Source organism: Aspergillus costaricaensis, assembly GCF_003184835.1.
Source record: "Aspergillus costaricaensis CBS 115574 unplaced genomic scaffold BO79scaffold_13, whole genome shotgun sequence".
NCBI classification, from domain to species: domain Eukaryota; kingdom Fungi; phylum Ascomycota; class Eurotiomycetes; order Eurotiales; family Aspergillaceae; genus Aspergillus; species Aspergillus costaricensis.
In genome coordinates, this window is record NW_020291813.1 from 595,036 (window position 1) to 609,847 (window position 14,812).

Here is a 14,812-nt window from a genome sequence, read left to right on the forward strand (position 1 = left end):
TATGAGAAGCTCTTGTAAGCATTGCCGGTGCGCAGCTCATGCAGTAGCTGTGAACCCGGTGACCATGGGTGAGAACGCAGAAATTGATCCTTTGTGTGTTCCTCAAAGTCCTATCTTACGTTTCGGCCACTGTAATGCACCTTCCCAACGTACGTCGCAGGGACGGAGGGCATTCAGCAACTCGGAAACCAGAGCTGTTCCGGAATTCTTTGCCCACCACACTTTTTCATCAAGCTCCTGGAGCAGAACACCCCAGTGTATGAGAACTAGCAGCGCGAGAGGTTGACGGCATCTCAGAGCATGAACGAATTCCTTATCAACGGTTGCAACCCATGCGAGTATGGAAGCCACGTCCCGGGCATGGTTGTACCTGCAGAAACAACGGCGTAGAAGAGCTATTGCATTCTTGACGATGTGGTGTTGATCCGCTTTGTCAGGAGCAAGCATATCATTGTTCAATGCCGTTAATCGATCCAGCGCAGCCTCAATTTCACTGTCTAGTATGGAAAGCTGATTTTCCCAGAAGCCTCTTCGGGAAGTAAACAACTTCCCTTGAAGCCAGGGACGGCTGATGGTGAAGATTTTACTGACTCCGTGAAGCAACTCGAAAACAACAATGATGTTTTCGGTCATGCTTTGATTCTCTTCTCGTGCCAATTGTGGTAACTTTATACCAATAACAGTTGTGATTACTGAGTGAGCTAAGACTGCGTCACAGTTGGCTGGAGTGAGGTTATCAATCGCATGACGAAAAGGCGCAAATGCATGATTATGATACTCCAGAGCTGTGTCAATATAGGAAAGCGCTTCTGGTGGATCGAGTGTGGACGCGATATGGAGAGATGCCACCGCTAGTATCCCGCTCATGAGGAAGTCATGCTGCAAAGCTTTGCGAGGGATGACATACTGCCATTCATGGTGATCTGTTGGTTCATTGCATAAACTCAGATACGTCTCCGTGGAAAACTTGTGCATTAGCTCAAGCTCCCGCAGGCAAGCAAAGTTTGGCGGTGAAGATCCATGGCGGGAGACGGGCTGGTTGGCATGGAATGTTGCCTCAGAGGGTGCTACTATTGACTGCAAAGGAGCAGGACTTGTCGATAGTGTAGTCTCCTTGCGTGCCGCCGGGGTCCTAAAGTAAGTACATGCCAGCTCCCGGCTAATGCAATTGGAGCATGGTGGGCCTCGTTCGTCGCACTACAGCCGTTAGAACTTAGAAGACTGCTGCGGGGATGATAGTGAATTAGACGGGTATCGGATAGTTCCAGAAATGAACACTTTCGGCTGTTCAATTCAGGCGTAGCCCAGGAATGCGGGATATGAGAAGTATGAAAGTGAATGATGCTTACCTTGACGCGTCTCTTCTTACACTGGTCACAGCCATTGCGTGACTTGGTATGGGTCCTTCTAGGTGGCATTTCCCCTCAATTTATACCCACCGGTCTCATATCTTGCGAATTTAGCCCTGTTTTCGATGAAGGAGCATATCGGACGCTTATTTGCCGGCGGATATCATCGTCCGCTCAACGATAAAATAATTGGAGTGGATGGATGAGAACTACTTTGTACTAAGCGGCTCCACGTGCCGACGCGGGGTGACTAATTCTCCGTGTCACGTGATAACAACCCATCAAAACTGTCCACCAGCGCAGATGTTCCATTAGGCTATAAGATTTCCTGGGGTCAATGCAAGCTGGGCACCGGCATGCCGAGAGCTGCTGCAACTATCTACAGAAAGACTTGTTTCACCTCTGGCTGTTTTGTTTCTCCAACCCAGCAGCAAAAGGGGCGCAATGACACAGGTGGAGCCGTGAGTCCCCACAACGGCCGCTATCAAGTCGGTTAAATGAATGCTTACTGAACCTTCTCCAGGCACGCTTTATCTCCATCGATGAGATCAATTCTGGGAAGAATGAGTGGGAGTTATTCAAACAGCTCGTTGATGACTAGGAATAAATGAGCCCTACGAACAAATTAAGAGGATACGAGCTCAAAATGTTTCCTTGCAAGGAACAAAGTGCATGGCCGGAGGAATTCCCCCATCGGCGATAACGGTCGAACCAACAGATACAGCCGGTGGAGTAGTGCGAGAACGAAAACGAAAGCGAGAACGAAAGCGAGCCAATCGGCGTTGTCATGCCATGAAATTTATACACGACCGATCCACCAGGCAGAGGACCGTCTCCAGAACCCGGCAAATCGGGATAAAGAACGGGTCGACTATAAATTTTATTCGACTGTCTTATATTAATAGGTCTGATCCCCGTCAGGCTGACATACTCCGTACAATATGTGCGCGCATCTATCAGGGTCGGAGCCGGCGTCATCTTACATATCTGTTTCTTTCTTTCCCTCGTTTTCCTACTTTGCTTGCATATAGTGCATGGTATATTGCATATAGACCTATACATAGCGGCTTGTTACTTTCTTTCATTTCTTCCACCTATATCAACTGTCTTTTCCCTCCTCCACACCGATACACGACTACTCTTACGACCACCAGAACCAGAGGACGACAACCTATCACCATGAGCATCACTTGCACGCACGTCACGCCAGAATGTCCCGTCACAGCGACAACATACGGCTACTACCCCAACCTCGGCGGTAACATCTTCTTCGCCGTCTACTTCGGCCTACTTGGCACCCTCCAACTCGGTCTCGGCGTCTACTACCGCTCCTGGACAATGATGATCGCAATGGTAATCGGCGGATACATGGAACTAGCAGGATACATCGGTCGAATCCTGATGAACCACAACCCCTGGGACCAAGGCGCCTTCAAACTACAAATCGTCTGCCTCGTGCTCGCCCCGACCTTCATCGCCGCCGGTATCTATCTCACCCTGAAACACGTCATTCTCTCCCTGGGCCCGGAATACTCGCGTCTGAAGCCCCAGCTCTTCACCTGGATCTTCATCAGCTGTGATGTCGGATCACTCATTCTCCAAGCCGCCGGTGGCGGCGTTGCCGCAGCAGCAGGCAGCGAGAACCAGAGTCTGCTGAAGGTGGGCGATGATATCATGGTAGCGGGTATCGCCTTCCAGGTGGGCACGATGTCAGTTTGTGGTCTGTTGGCGTTGGATTTCTTCATCCGTGTCGTGAGAAAGGGACCGGGTTTGGGCGGCGAGAAGTTCATTGATGAGAATGGAAACCTTACTGGGCCGAAGAACCTCAGACTCGTTATTTGGGCCGGCATTGTGGCTTACTTTGCTACTTTGATTCGGTGTATTTATCGGTAAGCCTGCCCACTATGTCCTTTATCCCCACGCGATCAAGCTGCATACGGCATGAGATACTAACAAGTTACGTAGTATCCCTGAAATGGCCGGTGGATGGGGTAACCCGCTCATGCAGAAGGAGAATGAATTCTTGGTTCTTGATGGAATGTGAGTGTGTCCCTTTCGATTATGGCTCCCGTCCTGTTCTATATCACGAGTACGGACGATACTGACTGGATATATAGGATGATGGCCATCGCCGTGAGCTGCCTTACCTACTTCTACCCTGGATTCTTCCTGGAATCTATTCGGAAGGGAATGAAGAAGACGCCTAAAGCCTAATTATATATACAAGAGTCTATATTTTAGTGTACATCCTCCAAGTATAGTACATACAATAGATACCCGTTTACTATCGTTGCAGTTATGAAAGTTACAACGGTATGGTTTCGGCACTATACATACTCATTCTAGTACTACGGTGGGATACTTCAGCGGCCAAAAGTTAGCGGGTCCGTGTATTTAGCCCCTATACCACAAGTATATTCACTGGGAAAGGAAACCCGCCTACACCCAAAAAGGATATACAACCAGGATCGAACAGCGCACGAGAAGAAGCATGCAAGGGCAACGAGTGCAATGGTAGGTTGAGTGAAAAGAACGGAAGGAAGAAAGGCAATACAAGTAAAGTAAGAAATGAAATTAAACTCCATCTTAGACCAATCAACAACGAAAAAAAGAAGAAAACTCCCCGCACCAGTAACAATAATTGTCAGGCGAAAGGGAAGAAAAAATGCATATATCCCGTACGTAAGTAAATAGGTAGACCGTCAGCCGAATCAACCGCACCAAGCGTCCTTCTATCATGCAACGAACAACACATAAAGAAAAGAAAACCCATATTGACCCATTCCCGTCTCTGTTCCATGTAATTCACATCAAACCATGACTGGATGGTTTGACTCAAGGTATGATAAAGGTAAATAAGGGAAGGAGGAACTCATTTACTCCTCTCCCAGACTATCCCGTACGCACTTGCGCACCTTCTTCTTGAACTCTTTCGGGTCTTCCCGCCATAACCGTGCGGCCTCGACATTGGCGGGGCTTTCATCGTTGGGGCTGGAGAGCATGGAGATAACGGAGAGGAGGATCGTCTCGGGCGTTTGCACGGGGGACCAGCGCTCCGCGGCGGACTCGTAGCCGTACTTGTCTTCCTCCGGGGGGTGGAGGATGGAGATGCAGACGTCACCGTTGGGGTAGACTGTATGATTGTCACAGTGGAATTAGTATTCTGTGATTGTCTTGTGCCTTGGAAGAAAATTCAAGAGAAGCTAGGAAGGTGCAGGGTGAGGCGTACTGTTAGGATGGTACAGAGGCGTCTCGAACTTCATTTTCGGCGGCATGTGAGGGTAGTCAGGAGGAAACGAGAGACGAGCACGGAAGAAACCACCTATCATTCATTTGAATTAGTATGAGAGGCTCCTGAAGAAGATTTGGAGATGCTCATTCAAGCTTTCTCCCACCCAAACTCTACTCACCGCCATACAACTTGACATCATCGGAGATCATAAGCATGACCTCCCATTCAAAGACATTGTTATCGACCAATCCGCAGCTGATCCCGGGGATGTCCTTGTCCGACTGCATTTGCTGCAGTTGGCGGGAGAGCATGCGACCTGCTGCTGTTGTGGCCATGGCGGAGAGAGTGTACCGGGGAGGGGTAAGGAGGGGGAGAGGAGGGGCGTTGAGCCGAATAATACGATGAGGGGATGCAAGAGGGGTTGGTTGGTGAGAAGAGAGGGGACCCTTGATAGAGCAGAGGGTGGCCAAGGGGGTAAAGAGTAGAGGTAGAGGAGGAAAAGGGAGAATAGGAGGGACTACTACCCTGAGGGTGATTTTAACACAGAGAGCAAATGAGCAGGAGGGAAGGTAAGTAGACCGAGGGTCACGAAGAGACTGGCAGTTAGTAGTCTGCCGGGCGGTGAGTGGGGGAGCGGGGTGGGCTGCGATAACAACTTAAATGGTGCGCCTCGGTGGCGTTGCTCTGTTACTACTTGTAGTAAGTAGTAGCCCGTGAGTACCTGGCGGGTATGGCCAGTCCAGTCTATGATATATGACTGGTCCAAGGCAAGTCGAGGATGGTGCAGCAGACCGGTGAAGATGGTACTGTCTACCCTCCTGGGAACTCTCACTGTATTAATTGTACGTAAACTACTATAACGCTTACTCGTCCGGACCTCCGCAGGACAATCTCGACTCTCCCAAGTCCCCTCTTGGGTCACACGCCATGCTTATCCCTGCCCGATGCGACGGGAAGGGCAAACAAAGAAATATGGGCGATAGGGGTAGCTGTAAGAATGATTGCCAACGACTCATCCGTGCACGAGATGGCTAAATTTTAATCGCATTACACAGGTTCAAACTACGTCATGGATGGAATATGGAGTATCATGTAAGCGCTATATCATCAAACACGAGGACTTATGTATAGAGTCATGCAAAAGAGCAGAGTCGTAGCTGATTGTTTTGGATCTGTACACACTTTAAGGCATTCGGCTGTAATTAAGCGTTGTTTCCAGCGAAGCCATAGGTGACCGCTCCAGCCCAAACCTGCGCAACCAGCAGAGTGGTGAAGAACGCAGCCACAGCGACCTCAATAGCGAACCCTTTGCCGATGGCCTTGACGAAGCGGACCAGAGCAGGCCGGTCGAAGGTCTTCCAAGCATCCATGATGCTCAGCTTGCCGCTGCCGCCGACAATGGCGGGAGAGACCTTGCCGCCGAAGGAACGGTCGAAAGGCACAATCGACTCATCCTCCTCAGGGAGCATAGACGCAGCCACGCGGATGAAGATGGCCCGGGCGGGGATAGACACCACGAAAGAGAGAAGGGCTGGCAGGGAGACGAGCGTAGCAGCGCCGGCGAGAGTTTTGGCTGGGGAGTCACCGCCGGAGGGGTTCTCAATGTTCTTGAAGCCGTTGCAAGCGCTGATCAGGATCAGGGGAATGTAGTATGCAGCATTGGTGACGGCATGTTCGAAAGCAACAACCGGAGCGATCTTCTTCCAGGCAGCAAAACCGGGGATCCGCTGGTAGAAACGTTTGGGAGAAGGCTCGGAGATAACAATGTGAACCCACGCCAACTGCAGGTTGGCCAATGCGACGCTGCAGATCATGCCGACAACAAACTGAGAGAAGAATGCGTTGATGGAGAACGGCATCATGGAGAAGACCAGCCCTTGCGCAAGACCATAAGTGAGGAGCATGCTCAAGCCACGGAAGCGGGAGAGGAAACCGGCACGGGCACGGAGGTGCTGAATCGTGGTGCGTAGTTTGCTGGTGATGGGCATCGGAGGGGGAGCTTCGATCACAGGCTCGGTATCAGGCTCGTTTGCATCGACAGGCTTGTTGGCGTCAAGGTTACCATCGATTCGGACGTAGACATCGGGGTTGGAATCCTCGACAGCGGCGAGGGTCGGGATCAGCATTCCATAAGTGTACTCCACCTGAGAGTACGTGTCAGTGCCCGTCAAGAATCAGCTCAGAGGCAGTATGCAGCTTACCGAAAACCCGATAGCGATAAAGGCGAGGACGGTGAAGACAAACAGCGCTGACAGCCATCCTGCGAAATGGATGGTGGGTTGGTTCGGGGTAGGCTGCTCCAAGGCGGCCTCCACACCTCGACGGACGAGGGAAGAGATGGTCATGATTGTGTAAGAGTCAAGCGAGGGATACGACGGTCGGATAGAACTGATGATTTTGATGGATGCGATAGAATAAAAAAAGCGAGTCGGATGGGAATGAAGCAGCGAGGATGAAGAGGAAGCAGAGGAATAAATGGGAGAAGGCTCGCCCTCCAGGATCAGGCGGCAACGAGCAATTGCAGGCAGTAACAAGGCTATTTTGGGACTAGCTACAAAGTAAATGGGCGGCGGCTCGTAATCACGCCTGCTGTAGTGGGGCTCAGCGTCACCACCCGCCAATAAGAAGGCTGCCGATTGTTGGCGCTACTCCAAGTCGGGGCTTTCTTTGCCCGGACGCTATCAACCCCCGATCCGAATGCAGTTCTTTTTACTACAAAGCACGCTACAATGGACCCTGGCATCGCCGTTATCACGAACTGGTGTTAGTGTGGATTGCCTGGACCAGTAACGAAGGACCCCCCGTGCAAAACCTGGCAGAAAAGGGGCACCTCAGCTTATTGTGTCTAGGATAGGGTGCACAAGTTCGCATATCCTTCTTCAAGCCTACCAAAACACAATGAGTTTCAGCCACAGCGTTTCAATCACCAATTATATAGGCTTGGCTTACACCAATCAACTTAGATTGTTATATCGCTCGTATAATATCAAGGTCCGGATTCACAGTTATTGACATGTTCTGACCAAAGAAGGGCGTCGCCACTACCCCAGAGGTGATCAATATTCTTGGGGAGTCCGGATACCAATTGGCGAAGCGATGGCACCGATTATGACGCTGGGCAGGCACTACCCGATTATTCTATCGATTGAGAAAAGTCTCGTTGAATCAGCAACATGTTCCCTTCCTAAAGCATATCCCCAACACTACTACAAACATTTAATTCTGCTTTGGTTCCCTCAATCAGCGTTGACGACCTCAGCAACGGATGGCAGGAACTTGATGTCCATGCCCCACGGCGCGTGAGATTATCACACTTGCACTTTCAACTTACGTGTCTCCTTGTCATTCCGCTGCCGGGATATTAGCCAACTGGTAGCTACTGACCAACTGCCAAGCTTCACATACGATTTATTTTTCCCGAAGATTGAGCTGATAAGGATAAGCATATGTGCGGAGGCCGGGCCGATTTCTCCACTCTAGTAGTTGGAGTGTAGCTATAAAGCCTGTCTGGGGTTATCGGAGTATATGCCGGTCCTTATGCGTACTATATAGCAGCAAAGCTGGCGTAAAAGAAGCATGATCAGGTTCTCCGTTTTGAATGTAAGCACGATACTCAGCGTTATCTCCGTCCGTCCCTGTTTTGGCGGTGGACAGATGGGCAATTGACAGATGCTTCTCATGGAAAGGGTGTATGGAGTCTGGGCAATTTCTACCCTGGGTGTCATTGATCAGTATCTGATCTACTTCATCTGAATATTCCAGGCCTGATCATATCACTCGAAATACTGGAAACCAAAGAAAAAAGTGTGTGCTTTTGACGGTTAGAAGGCAGTCCTGGACTCTATGCTCAACATTTGAGAAGTTGACCGCCAAAGCACGTGGCCTTTGGTACTTTCCCCGAATGTTTTGGGAGCACATCGGAGTTGATGGATAGCAGAGACTGAACGTATGTCGATCACCGTGCTGGCCGTTTTGATGACCAGCTTTATCCATAGAAGCTGTTTCAGGCACAGACACATATGCACCACACAGAATATAAATAGGGCCAGTCCCCACATATCTCCCGTCAATGTCTCACCTCACTTGTCTCTAGAAAGACGCCAATTGGCCTATCTTTTTTAAGATGTTGTTCGAAAAGTCCCGTGCTCGACTGATCGGGTATAGAATACGAAAAACGAAGGACGGGGAAAGACGATCATCCCAGAAGTTAGATGTTGATTATTTTTATCAATTGCTCTACGGCTGGTGTCAAATTTCCCTCTCTGTTGATCCTACTAATGGGCGAAGATTCTGAGAATATATGAGTCCATTAAACTACAATCTCCATAGCTGGTGGATGGATCACCATTAACTTACGTTTTTTAGCAAATGATATCGCCGCCCCGACTGGCTTCAGGGCCATGTTATTTTCGCCGAAATATCGCCGCTGGATGATAATTTTACCAATGTGATATACCATCAGTGGGGGATTTCCTACTGTGCCGGCTTTACTAGTGGCTGGGCAGTCTTGGTAAACACAGTAGCCTGCCCTGTTGGTAGCCCTGAGACGGCCGGAAGACCCTTAGACTTGCGAACCTGCAGCAATGAAACTTTTTCTTGTAGCACCGCATATGTGAAGTTATCATGGGACATCAGTGTAATACTGTCAAGATTGTTTGCGATCTTACTGTACCAAATAAGCTGCAATATGAACTGTATGAAATTTTGATAATATGGGAACAGGGGATCACCGTAAATATATGGATTTTTATTGCTTTTGTGATGAATGAGGTTGATATCCACATTGAAGCTTTGACTACTTTACAACGGACCAGTCACCTAGTACTACCGGTTACCCACCAGAATCACTCTCGGGCTTTCCCAAAATGGTCATTGAGCTTACAATGGTAATTATAAGAACCCAAGCCCTGTGGATATCTACAGCGCCCCTGAGCGGAGAACGTTTAGCTCCATGGCATAAACGTGCAAGCTACGCAGTGGAGATCCACCTGTCCAGTGCGTAGTGTTTCTTAATCACTTATTAAATCCTCTTTGTCCTTCAAGTTCCCTCTTCCTGGGGTTCAACTTCTGCTTTTCCAAACGTCTCACAACCCAAAGCTTCAATCATGTCGAGTGACTACAAGCTCTATGACTATGAGCCCTCTGTCGGCGCTGCTATTATCGCTGCCGGGCTATTTGCTGCAACATCCCTAGTGCATCTTTTCCAATTGATCCGTAGGCGAACATGGTGTTTTGTACCATTCGTTATTGGTGGCTTCTGTGTGTTCCCTCATCCCTCTATTCCTTCACTCTTCTAACAAATCGGGCCCTTTTAGTCGAAACATTCGGATACATCGCACGATACTTCAGCGCCAGAGAGACCCCCGATTGGACCGTGAAACCCTACGTCGGACAAGAACTGCTTCTCCTTCTAGCCCCGGCCCTATTCTCCGCCTCCATCTACATGATCCTGGGCCGAATCATCCGCCTCCTCGACGGCGGCTCACACTCTTTGATCCGACCATCATGGCTGACCAAGATATTCGTGACCGGCGACGTGCTCTCATTCTTCATCCAAAGTGGCGGCGGCGGAATGATGGCCTCTGCCAAAACCCCCAGCAAGATCTCTTTGGGTAATAACATCATTGTGGTCGGTCTTATCATTCAATTGGTCTTTTTCGGCTTCTTCATCATCGTCACCGTGGTATTCCATCGCCGTATGGCTGCTTCGCCCACTGAAGTATCTCTGACTTTCACACCGCCGTGGCACACCTATATGCGCATTTTGTACACGGCTAGTGTTCTGATCATGGTGCGATCCATCTATCGTGTGGTGGAATATGTGCAGGGCTCGGAGGGCTTTTTGAAACAGAGTGAGATGTTTCTGTATATTTTCGATGCCCTGTTGATGTTCTTGTGTTGTGTTCTGTTCAACGTCATGCATCCGAGTCGCATTCTCTCGGCTCGTCCAAAGTCTTATGGCAAGATGATGGACATGGAGGAGGATCAGGTGGAGATGCTGCGTCCGGGGCGATGAGATCTTGATGACTTTGTTTCTGCTTTATCGATTTACGAGTGTCTTCTTGTTTCTCTCTCCTGTGTTTCCATATGATCATTAGATATCATGCATACCGTACCATATATTCTCCCCCTATACGCCCTATTTTCTCCAAGTAGCACCCGGAATTCAATTCTCGTATTCCACCGCTCTGCCCCAATCCTCTCCCTAGAAGGGGGAAAGATACGAACAGACGACCACAATACCATCCAAAGCAAATATATTTTCATCTATTGCAAATGTTTGTCGTAGTCGTACCCATTACCGCTTATGGTTAGAGCGTGATTGGAAGTGGAACCAGCAAAGTGATAAGGAGTTTAAACTCAAAACCTCTAAAACAGTTACTTTGTCCTCGATCTAAACTATATGGAGATAAGAAAACGAATGGAGTATTATAAAAGTAAAGTGGCAGCCTTGTGCCTTCATTTTTAGAGGATGTGGGGTTTCAATCCGATCCAAAATGTACATTGCGCTACATTGCTACTCCTGGATAATAGTATTCTTGGTTGAGGCCTCTGTGGCCTAGGAGGGTCGTTGCTGTAGTAAACACAACGAAACGCAATAAAAGTAAATCTGTAAATTGGGGAGACCACGTAGGCGAGTGTCTTAACATAATACATTCATGAACTCTCGCTATGTCTCTTCTCTTCTCCCCTTCTATATATTTATGGTTCCATAACTACCATAAAGAACGGCAATATACCGTAGTACCCTCATCCCCTTAAACAACCTCCCCCTTCACTTCCTCACTCCCATAAGTCTCAACCCTCCCATGAGCCTTGAAATACCGATAATCCAAGACACAAAGATACGACAACAGACCTACAACACCACTATAACTAGTCAGTTTGATTCATCCACAGCATCTCCTTATCTTCTCACTCCCATGAGACACATAGATGCACAACCAGAAAAATAACAAAACTCACCACAACACCAACGCCAAAATAGCCACAAACGCACCCAACGCCTTACTAGCGACACTACGGCCGCCGCTCGCGCCCATTATACTGATAATAAACAACGCGAACCAAAACACCGTGTCGATTATATCCAGGATCATGTTGGCTTTGAGACTGGCCCATCGCTTGAAGCGGGCTTTGTAGGTTGTTAGGATTTGGTAGGTGAGGAAGAGGGCGGCTTTGAGGCACTATTCATTCAATTGTGTGGTTAGTTATAATAGTGTATTAAAATCCAGTGAATGCTGGTGATGGGGGAGGATTGTACCACTGCTATACCCCAGATATTGGTGCGAGTTGCTGGTGTGCCTGGGGTAGCTAGTCGGGCGATGATGAGGATGAAGGTCAGGGCGATGAGAGATGCGATGAGGATGTGGAGGCGACGTTTGAGGAGGGGGCGGGCAGATGGATTGATGAGGTTGGTGAGGTTCATGTCTATTGTTTAGTGCTTGTTTCTCGTGAGAAATGGGGAGTAGTGCTGGGATGTAATATGGTATGAGTAGTATATGAATTGTGTTGTAGATGGAACATCCGAACTAGGACCATTGGACTTTATAAACTATCTTCTTACATGGATGTTCCATTCGATCTAGTGTAGACTAAGGCTATGGGACAGTTTAGGCATTCAGATAAGAACAAAAATAACCCTTTACATTGAACCGTGCTTTGCATGAGGGTGGTTGGTCGGTTCTCGTATCGGTTACCTGTTGAAGATATAGATACGACTGTTGCCTTCATGCCTTAGTGCCTTGATGCCTGTGGCTGACGGCAGGAAGAATATGGTCACCTGACCGGGTCTCCCTTTCTTCGCATGCTCGGGGATATGAACCATTATTTAAAGAGGAGTTAATTAGGTATTGTTGTATGTCAGATGTTAGTTAGTAGTGATCTGGCTATGAAGCTGTAGAGTTTGTGACTGCAATCCAGGGCCATGATCCGACTCTTTACTGGTTCTTACTTGGTTTATGATTTGTGTAACTAGTTCGAGGCTATAAACCGCAGAAAACAGGGATGGCAATCTACAATCAATGTGAAGGCTAAAATTATGGAAATTAATTTGAAAAGAAATTGCTAGAGTAGCAATGTGGTGGTCACTCTTATAATCATATTAGTGTCAAGGGCGTATGATGATGCGCATATATATATCCACACTGCCAAGACCACCATTAGTACCTACTACTAGTAGTACGAAATTCTTAATTCACTACATGTCTGAACTAAATACATAACGATAACCTTGTTATAACAACCAACAAGTACTCAATATATCCCGTTCACCGTGCAGCACTGGGCATAGGTCATGCTTGAAGATAAATATAGAAAGACAAGCCCTCCACTAGAACCTTCTTTATAATCCGATCAAACAGCGACATGATGTAGTTGAAGTATATCGAGCTATAAATAAAGAGGACGCGATAAACTTTCTAAAACGAACATCTCCGCAAAGCCACAATCAGCTCAAGTCACAATGTCATCGAAATGCAGAACTCTCGAGCTTATCGCGCATCCGTTGCGTGGATGCTTACCTTCCGAGGTCCAGTGCGGCGGATTGACTGTTACACATCACATTCTGATGCCACTGTGCATAGTCTACGTCACCACATCATGAATACCCCTCCTTATTTCAGTCTATAAGCATGGTCACCATGCTGCAGCGACTCAAGATCTATTACGCGGCTTTGTTGATGATCTTAAGAGTTTATTGACTCATATTTTTTACCTAACCGACCCGAGAAAGAGTGTAAATCAACCTGGTGATCCATTAAACCATCCATAAACTATCCATGCTGCTGCATATCCATGATTATGATCATGGGCAGTCGGCACATTATCTACTAGTCATTATGCTATGACCCATCCTATTAACATATACAAGCCGCAAACAAAGCGTAGAAGTCGTAAACCATAATAGTGAAACAATCCAAGTCAGGTTCTCAGTCCTGTCTTGGCGCCTGAAGTATCCAGGCCCTCAAGTCATTTGCCCAGTCACTTAGAGAAGGAACATAGCAGCGAGACCAAGAGCACCAGCGATTCCACTGCCGGCAACGTTAAGCTTGGGAGCAGCACCAGTGGTCTCGGAGGAAGAGGGAGCAGTTCCGGTAGCAGAGGAAGAGCCGCCAGAGCCGTTGGAGCCAGATCCAGAGCCAGAGCCAGAGGTAGAGCTGCCAGAAGAGCCGGAGGTAGCACCAGAGACAGTACCAGTGCTGGTGCTGGTGCCGGTGATAGTGCTGAGAGTGGTCTGACCAGAAACAGTGCCGGTGCTAGTGCTCGTGCTGGTGATGGTGCTCAGGGTGGTCGCACCAGAGGTGGCACCAGAAGTCTGCAAGAGATTAGCTTCCCAACGTTGGTATCACGAGTATACTAAGCTTACCGCTCCACTGGTGGTAGCGCCAGTCGTGGCACCGCTGGTGTTACCACTGTTGGTTCCAGAGGCAGACGAGGCACCACTGCCGGTAGCCGAAGAGGCAGAGGTGGTAGATCCAGCACCGCCAGCGCCGGAGCCAGTGCTAGAAGCACCAGTAGCAGAAGCGGAGTCGGAGCTGCCAGAGGAAGTGGGGCAAGAAGCAAGAGCCGACGAGACAACAGCGTTGGCGTCATCATTGGGGCAAGCCTGAGCGGTGCAGTCGCGGATACCGTAGCTGTAGTCGGGCTTGCTGCACAGGCAGGACATGTCGCCGCTGGAGCAGCCAAGCTCAGAAGCCTTGTTGCTCATGTTGCTAAGGCACATTTGCTAGAGACGCGCGCTGGTCAGTAAGGTGCGCCAAGGAAGTCACATCCAGGTACACATACAGCGCAGTCGCTGACGGAGACATCAGCGCTGACCATGCTGGCAGCGGCCAGAAGAGCGAGGGAGAGCGAGAAGGTCTTCATTGTGTGTGATAAGAAGATGGAAACGTGCAAGAGCAGAAATCGAAGAGCGACGGCGCGAAGAATGGGGTATCAACCGAAGAAGATGAACGCGAAAGACAGATGATGGGACTGGATGGATTGCTTGGAAAGATAGAAAGGAAAGAAAGAGACGGAGGGAGAGGGGACAAGAGCCGATTTAATATGGAGGCAGGAAAGAGTCAACAAGTGCAAATCCAAAATCAGGGCCCGCAGCTTCCCTTGTTTGCCGCACCGACAACTCGATTCGTTCACTTCGGCGTTTGCCGTCAATCTACTAGTTTGGAGTAGTTGCGTTGCTTGTTTTTACTTTTCTGCTTTTTGCTTTTCACAATTTTCATTTCATTTT

The 14,812-nt window shown here is 48.7% G+C and overlaps 7 protein-coding genes across 7 annotated transcripts; 2 read left to right on the forward strand and 5 right to left on the reverse strand.

The window, feature by feature from the left end:
- Positions 1 to 102: 102 nt before the first annotated feature.
- BO79DRAFT_287122 (Zn(II)2Cys6 transcription factor domain-containing protein) lies at positions 103 to 1,384 on the reverse strand (the record flags this gene model as incomplete). Its single annotated transcript, XM_025688545.1, has 2 exons — positions 103 to 1,197; positions 1,370 to 1,384. 2 exons carry the CDS (start codon positions 1,382 to 1,384, stop codon positions 103 to 105), a joined length of 1,110 nt encoding a protein of 369 aa, XP_025540433.1.
- A 932-nt stretch (positions 1,385 to 2,316) lies between these two features.
- On the forward strand, positions 2,317 to 3,563 carry BO79DRAFT_172087 (RTA1 domain-containing protein; the record flags this gene model as incomplete). Its single annotated transcript, XM_025679616.1, has 3 exons — positions 2,317 to 3,238; positions 3,315 to 3,389; positions 3,467 to 3,563. The coding sequence occupies exons 1-3, from the start codon at positions 2,529 to 2,531 to the stop codon at positions 3,561 to 3,563; spliced, it is 882 nt and encodes a 293-aa protein (XP_025540434.1). The 5' UTR covers positions 2,317 to 2,528.
- A 516-nt stretch (positions 3,564 to 4,079) lies between these two features.
- BO79DRAFT_11854 (putative ubiquitin conjugating enzyme) lies at positions 4,080 to 5,008 on the reverse strand. Its single transcript, XM_025677938.1, has 3 exons — positions 4,760 to 5,008; positions 4,579 to 4,671; positions 4,080 to 4,482 (listed from the first exon to the last, which is right to left on the reverse strand). Exons 1-3 carry the CDS (start codon positions 4,914 to 4,916, stop codon positions 4,226 to 4,228), a joined length of 507 nt encoding a protein of 168 aa, XP_025540435.1. The 5' UTR covers positions 4,917 to 5,008; the 3' UTR covers positions 4,080 to 4,225.
- A 604-nt stretch (positions 5,009 to 5,612) lies between these two features.
- Positions 5,613 to 7,039, reverse strand: BO79DRAFT_172092 (uncharacterized protein). Its single transcript, XM_025679617.1, has 2 exons — positions 6,783 to 7,039; positions 5,613 to 6,725 (listed from the first exon to the last, which is right to left on the reverse strand). The coding sequence occupies exons 1-2, from the start codon at positions 6,924 to 6,926 to the stop codon at positions 5,784 to 5,786; spliced, it is 1,086 nt and encodes a 361-aa protein (XP_025540436.1). The 5' UTR covers positions 6,927 to 7,039; the 3' UTR covers positions 5,613 to 5,783.
- Positions 7,040 to 9,686: 2,647 nt separating this feature from the next.
- On the forward strand, positions 9,687 to 10,597 carry BO79DRAFT_264094 (RTA1 domain-containing protein; the record flags this gene model as incomplete). Its single annotated transcript, XM_025686745.1, has 2 exons — positions 9,687 to 9,840; positions 9,897 to 10,597. The coding sequence occupies 2 exons, from the start codon at positions 9,687 to 9,689 to the stop codon at positions 10,595 to 10,597; spliced, it is 855 nt and encodes a 284-aa protein (XP_025540437.1).
- Positions 10,598 to 11,543: 946 nt separating this feature from the next.
- Positions 11,544 to 12,010, reverse strand: BO79DRAFT_264097 (uncharacterized protein; the record flags this gene model as incomplete). The annotated part of the gene is made up of 2 exons (XM_025686746.1): positions 11,544 to 11,768; positions 11,846 to 12,010. 2 exons carry the CDS (start codon positions 12,008 to 12,010, stop codon positions 11,544 to 11,546), a joined length of 390 nt encoding a protein of 129 aa, XP_025540438.1.
- A 1,289-nt stretch (positions 12,011 to 13,299) lies between these two features.
- BO79DRAFT_208817 (CFEM domain-containing protein) lies at positions 13,300 to 14,711 on the reverse strand. Its single transcript, XM_025682465.1, has 3 exons — positions 14,368 to 14,711; positions 13,949 to 14,308; positions 13,300 to 13,897 (listed from the first exon to the last, which is right to left on the reverse strand). The coding sequence occupies exons 1-3, from the start codon at positions 14,446 to 14,448 to the stop codon at positions 13,568 to 13,570; spliced, it is 771 nt and encodes a 256-aa protein (XP_025540439.1). The 5' UTR covers positions 14,449 to 14,711; the 3' UTR covers positions 13,300 to 13,567.
- Between the last annotated feature and the right edge of the window lie 101 nt (positions 14,712 to 14,812).